The 5,991-nt window shown below is 54.1% G+C and overlaps 1 protein-coding gene across 1 annotated transcript in view; it reads right to left on the reverse strand.

Moving 5' to 3' along the window:
* PRKCB (protein kinase C beta) overlaps positions 1–5,576 on the reverse strand; it is a 56,092-nt gene extending 50,516 nt beyond the window's left edge. The window contains 2 exon segments of the mRNA XM_017733990.1: positions 3,938–4,020; positions 5,528–5,576. Coding sequence (XP_017589479.1) covers positions 3,938–4,020; positions 5,528–5,561 — 117 coding nt within the window. The 5' untranslated portion in view covers positions 5,562–5,576.
* Between the last annotated feature and the right edge of the window lie 415 nt (positions 5,577–5,991).

Raw genomic sequence — 5,991 nt, forward strand, 5'->3', positions numbered from 1 at the left:
AGGAATGCCAGAGCTGGGAATGGGGAACAGCAGAACTGGACAGGGAGGGGGGTTTGGGCTGCCAGCCCCTACAGAGTACTTCACCAGTTCTCCCTTCAGGAATGCTGGGACAGGCCCCAGGCAGACAGGACATCAATGTGGATCCAAAGTTCTGCCATGCCTACAGACCAGGGTAGCACAAACAGCTCTGTGTCTGCAGCACCAGCGGTTCCAGCTACACCTTTATTCCCTGCTGCAAGAAGCAATTAATCTTTCATTTTTTCCTGCTTGGAGACACTATCATGTGTAATTGTCCTCTCTCCCAGATGGAAGGCTCCTGTGCAGAAAGCTTGGCAAGGTTAAACACACAGCCACACTCTCACTCTCCTCAAGGAGGTTCAAACACAACCAGATCAAACAGAAACACCCCAAAGTGGGAGCACTCAACAGTGACAGAGACTCTGACATTTCACTGGTCTCCAGGGATTCTGCTCTGCTCCCCAAGCGTGCAACACCAGCTCCCCCCGGGTTGTCTCTGCATGCACCAACCTCCATCCCCTACAGCACTTCAGCACACCCTGAACTTCCAGCTGAAGAGTTTTAGTTCACTAATCAGAATTACCCAGTTGTTAAAATGTAAACATTCAGATAGACCATAAGCACTACACAGATGCAAACTGATTTTCTCCCTCAATTCTCCAGCGTTATGAAGACACAGAGATCAAGGAGCTAAGTTAGAAGATATTTTTCTTTTAACAGATTTTTTTTTCCCTGGGCTCCAGGTCTAGGCCACAGGAAAAAGCAGCTCTGGGATCCCAGCTGGCATCAAAGCCCCAGCCCAGGCTGCAGCATCCCTGCACTGCTGAGCTCCCTGCACAGCTCCCTTCCCTCTCCAGCTCAGCAGAACCACTGGCCCATTGTAAGGATGAGCCCACTGTGAGGTTTGACACATGCAATAAATTAAACTCCTTCTTTCTGCAGGATTCACTGGAGATTCGTATTTGTGGAAGAGTTCCCAGCTTGCTGCACCAACTGCAAAAACACATCCTTGTAACCAGCACAGGCTGATGCCACCAGATCTGCCACCAGTGCAGGTGGCTCTGGATTCACACCATGGTTATCAGCAACCATGGAGCAGAGGGAAACTCCAGCTTTCCATCATTCAAAGCAAAGCCCCTGTCCCCGGCTCATTCCTGAAGCCAATAAGGCATTACTGTATGTTGAAGGAGCTCTTCCTCTCCTGATTCAAAGCTCCTTAAGGATTATATGATTATATAATTATAAATATGATATATTATAATTATGCTGCTGTAAGAGTGCAAGAGGAGGGAAGCTTGCCCTGCCTGCATCCCCCAGTGACACCCCCATGTCAGAGGGGCAGGGGAGAGACCAGAGGGGCTCTGGTGCCCTTTGCTAAAGAGAAAAAAAAAAGAAAAAAAAGAAAGGAAAAAAAAGGGAAAAAAAAGAAAGAAAAAAAAAGCGCTATAAAAGGGCCATTTTCTCCCTGCTTTAGTCCCAAGAACTACATTCCCTCTTCATTTCCAGAAGTTAAGTATTAAAAGATTAATTGACAGTGCTGGGCAGCTGTTACCTGTCTGCTGCCTGTGCCATGCTGCTGATGCTCCCCCAGGGATAACAGTGAGTGACAGGGAATGTGACCAAGGGCCTTTACACCAGCCCTGGTATCGAGTGGGGTCTGTTAAATTTGTGACAATTTTATTTAGACCCTTCCCTTCCCAGGCAGAAGCTGCCCACAGTCACCCAGAGCTGCCGCAGAGACCAGCTGGGACCTGGCTGCCCGAGGGCCCCTCACTGTCCTCGTGTGCCACAGCTCGGGCAGGTCTGGTGGGAGGGAAGGCAAAACGTCCTGTGTGTGTTCCCCCAGCCAAAGCTCTGCGGGGACAGGTGGAGCGTCCCCCGGCACCTGCAGCCACCCGCTGCCGTCCAGGAGCTGCACGGGGCTGGGGCAGGGAAAAAACCCCCCGCCCCCCCCCCCGGCAAAGCCTCATCTGCCTCGAGCAAGGTGAAGGGATTTCAGCATTTCTGCCTCCCCGGGCACCCACCTGGCCGGTCCCAGGGCCACCCACAGCCGTGGGCCGGTGTCCCCTCGCCGGCACCCGCTCAGCTGGCGCGGGAGCTGGGGCTCTGCTCAGCCACCAGCTCCTTCCCCCTCACACTGCACCTAAAGCCTTACAAGCGAGATTCCACCTCGGCACGCTCAAGGAGCTCAATGCCTATCAAAGCAAGTGGATCCGGATGGGTGACATTCACCTCCCACAGCCCGAAGCGGGTCACAGCGTGCGACGCGCCGGGGCCCCGCTGCCTCTGTCTGCGCGTGTTTGAGATGACAGAGAACAAAGTGTGAGTGTCAGAGCTGCAGTCACACGGCCAGAGGGTACCTCGCAGTGCCACATCATGTCACAGCAAAGGGCTGTAAAACCCCCGGCACCGCCGGCTTTCCACGGAGGGAGCGCAGCACACGCGGGGACAGAGCTCGGCCACCTCCCACAGAGGGACACGGACACCTGCACTGCCTGGGTGGCCAGGCTCGACCCTCAGGGAACGGATCACCCCCCCACCACCATTCCCTCATCTTTTCGTGCCTTCTCAGCTCTCCTTGCCCTGTTTCAGCAGCGGCGGCAGCAGGGGGTGAAACTGCCCGGAAGAAGGGCAGAGACATGTCGGAAGCTGAGGAGTTCAAAGCCATCAATCACATCCCTCTCCTGCAGCTCCATCCCCTCCAGTGACCCGCTCCGGGCCAGGGCACTGGGACAGCGCTGTGCACACACACACAGACACCACTGCTCCCCTGCACAGATCCCGATAGTGCCACAGGCACCGGAGATGGAAGAGGGATGCTCCCAGTATCCCAGGCAAGCCTCTCCCCAGGCAGGCAGCAGCTCCTGCCCACGCCTCCCCTGGCAGTCCCTGCTTGTCCCCGGCACAGGAAGCCCTCAGGGGCTTCTGTCCTGTGGGCGACAGCAGTGCCACCCTGCCACCTCCTCCTGGGTTTGCTGCACCGGGGGTGGAGGAAGAGCCGTCGGTGCCGAAGCTGCTCTGTGGAGGCTGCTCAGACACCACAGCTCATGAGTGGGGGACAGCCACCACCCGAGCCCAGAACAAACCTCGCCAACTGCTGATGCCCCCTGAGAGCCTCATCCCTCCCCAAGCACCCTCTCTCCCCGTCACAGGGCACAGCCCCATTTTGGGAGGGCGACCGACAATGCGTGTTTAGCCTCCACCTTCCGCAGCCTGTTACGCCGCCTGCTCCCACCACTTCTATTTTTAAGGGTGAGAGTTGTGGTGCTCTGTCGTTTCCCCAATTTGAGCTCCTCTCTCCCAGCAGTTCCCCAAATTAGCCAGTTTCCACGGTAAAACACAGAACCTGCCAGACGGACCTGAATGGCGCTGGCAGAGCCGGGCTGGGGAGCCCAGCTCTGCTGCCCCCAAGCCAGGGGATCCACCAGGAAAGAAAATCCTCGGGGAAATAAGGATGGGGACTTAGCCAGCAAGCGTTTGGGTGGTTTTCTGGCACAAGGGATAGAAGGACATTGGGGCAAGGCTGCAGGCTCAGCCCCAAAGGGAAACCTCTGCCTCCCCACATATTCCCTCTGCTCTGCTGAGCACAAGTTATTGGGTACTTTGAGTGTTTTAGGTATCACAGAAATGTATGAGAGTCCCCAGAACTATGGAATCCCCATCCCTGAAGGGATTTAAAAGCCATGTGGGTGTGGCACGTGGGGATGTGGGGTAGCAGTGACCTTGGAAGTGCTGGGGAATGGTGATCTTAGACTCAATCATAGTGGCTTTTCCTACCTAAACCATCCCATAAATTAGAGATGCCTGTGAAACAACAACCCAGGCATGCCCTCAGCAAAGGAAGCTGGAGGAGCATCTTCTCCAAGTGCTGTGAAGCCCAGTGAGCCCCCGGCCCTGCTGTGCCCAGGGCTGTACTTACATCCGAGGCAGGGCCCTTGTCGGCACCAGGGCAGGAGAAGGTGACGAACTCATGGCACCGCTTGTGCACCACAAAGCAGCAAACTGCAAAGAGAACACAGGGACAGGGTCAGGGGCATGGCACAGGATTGGCACCACGAGAGCCAAGAGTTAACAAAACAAACCACGGTTACGTTGGATTTCCGAGCAGTCCCAGGAGGTTTTTTAAGCAAACCTGTGGCAGATTTTTAAACCTTATGGAACATCCCCAACCAGACCAGGCATTTTGGTAAAACTCAGCAGAACAAAGTGTTGAGTGAACGTCAGAGGAGGGCTGGGAACACTTCTGTTCCTCTGAGCTCATTGTCACTCGCGGCACACGCTCTGAGGTCACCGCCGGGAATAAAAAGAGGGAGAATCTGGCGTTCGCGGGTATCTGAGCTGAAAAGTGCATGTGGCCAAAAATGGAAGATTGTACTGAAGGGAACAGGTGGGCAATTTTCCTCCCACAGCTCTGCTTTTCTTCAGCATCTCCCCAGCCTCCGTTTGCCAGACCAGAAGACACGCACATCTTCCTCCCCTCACACACGTCAATGACAGCATTGCCCTTCTGGGAACGGCACAGGGAAATCAATCCCGACATGCCACTGCCCAGACTTCCAGGCAGAAGTATCCAGAGCTAAACCCCCACCCCCTAAACCACCAAACCCTTTCAGCACATGCCAGTCTGAAGTTGCCAGCACTATTTCTGCAGTTTGTGCAGACAAAGCACTGTATTTCAAGGCTGATTTTTTCCCCAAATGCCAAATAAGCACCTCACCTTCAGTGACAGATCTTAAAGAATCATTTGTCACTGTTGATAACTTCAATTGATGGGCCAGATCCTCCTCCAAGGGTCTCAGCCCCTCTGACCCTGCAGCTGGAGGTGGCAGCACTGCTGGGGCTCCCCAGGTCTGGGGAACAGTGGCACCACCTCGCAGCCCATGTCACCTCTGTCACCTCCTGGGTGCCAGGTCTGGCCTGGGTCCACCCATGCTCTGCATCCACACTACGCTCCAGAGATGCTCAGCTCCAAGCATCCATCCCATGCCCCGTCCCACAGGATGAGACCTCACCTCCAAGGGGCCCAAAGGGAGCCCAGGCAGGAATGGAGCAAATGGAACAAGTTCTGATTCTGAGGGAAGCCTGGGCACCACACTCTGCTCTGCCTCAGGGCTCTCCTATCTACCACATCCTTTTCCCAAGAGCTGTAGCTACGCTGAATGAAAGCCTGTGAAAGATGAGGAGCAGGGACTGAGGTTTGGAGACAGAGCACAGGAATCAAACTGAGCTGTGCAAGAATGGAGCAGGTTCCAGTTGCAGCAATATGGGACTTCTCCTAAGGAACAAGGAAAAGGCAAGTGACATTGGCCATGATCCTCACAATCCCCTCTTTGTGCCCTGCTACATCCAGCTGTAAATTTGTTTTTCTTTTCACATTTTCCATTGTGAAAAAAAACAAACCCAGAAGGTTTTAGAGACAGAACAGCTGCCAAGAACTCTCTCCTTGCAGGACCTCTCACTTGCTTTTCTGAGTCAAACAAACAAACATTTTCTTGAAAGCGTTGCTCACCATTTCTGTCATTTGTATATGGAGACAGAAGCATCTGGGAAGCAGGAAAGAAGAAATTAGAACTCTATTAGCAGGGATTTCTCCTGAAGTGTGTGTACAAACTCAGTAAGCTCCATGACACCCCGAGCACAGGTGCTGGCGGAGGGTGGGCGCTGCTGCCAGAGGCTGGGCTGTGGAGGGAGCTTCCCAATGGAGCTGGGATCATTCCAGCTCCACAGAGGATACCAGAGTCCCACAGAGCAGAACTTATGATGGAATGGTTTGGGTTGGAAGGGACCTTAAAGGCCATCCCTGGAAGTGTCCAAGGCCAAGTTGGGCAGGGCTTGGAACAACCTGGGATAGTGGAAGGTGTCCCTGCCTGTGCCAGAGGTGGGACTAGATGAGCTTTAAGGTCCCTTCCCACTCAAATCATTCCAGGATTCTGTGATTCTAATCTATGGTAAGGATAATCCATTCGAAGATGG

The sequence above is a fragment of the Corvus brachyrhynchos genome, unplaced genomic scaffold (assembly GCF_000691975.1).
Source record: "Corvus brachyrhynchos isolate BGI_N302 unplaced genomic scaffold, ASM69197v1 scaffold5, whole genome shotgun sequence".
NCBI lineage: Eukaryota > Metazoa > Chordata > Aves > Passeriformes > Corvidae > Corvus > Corvus brachyrhynchos.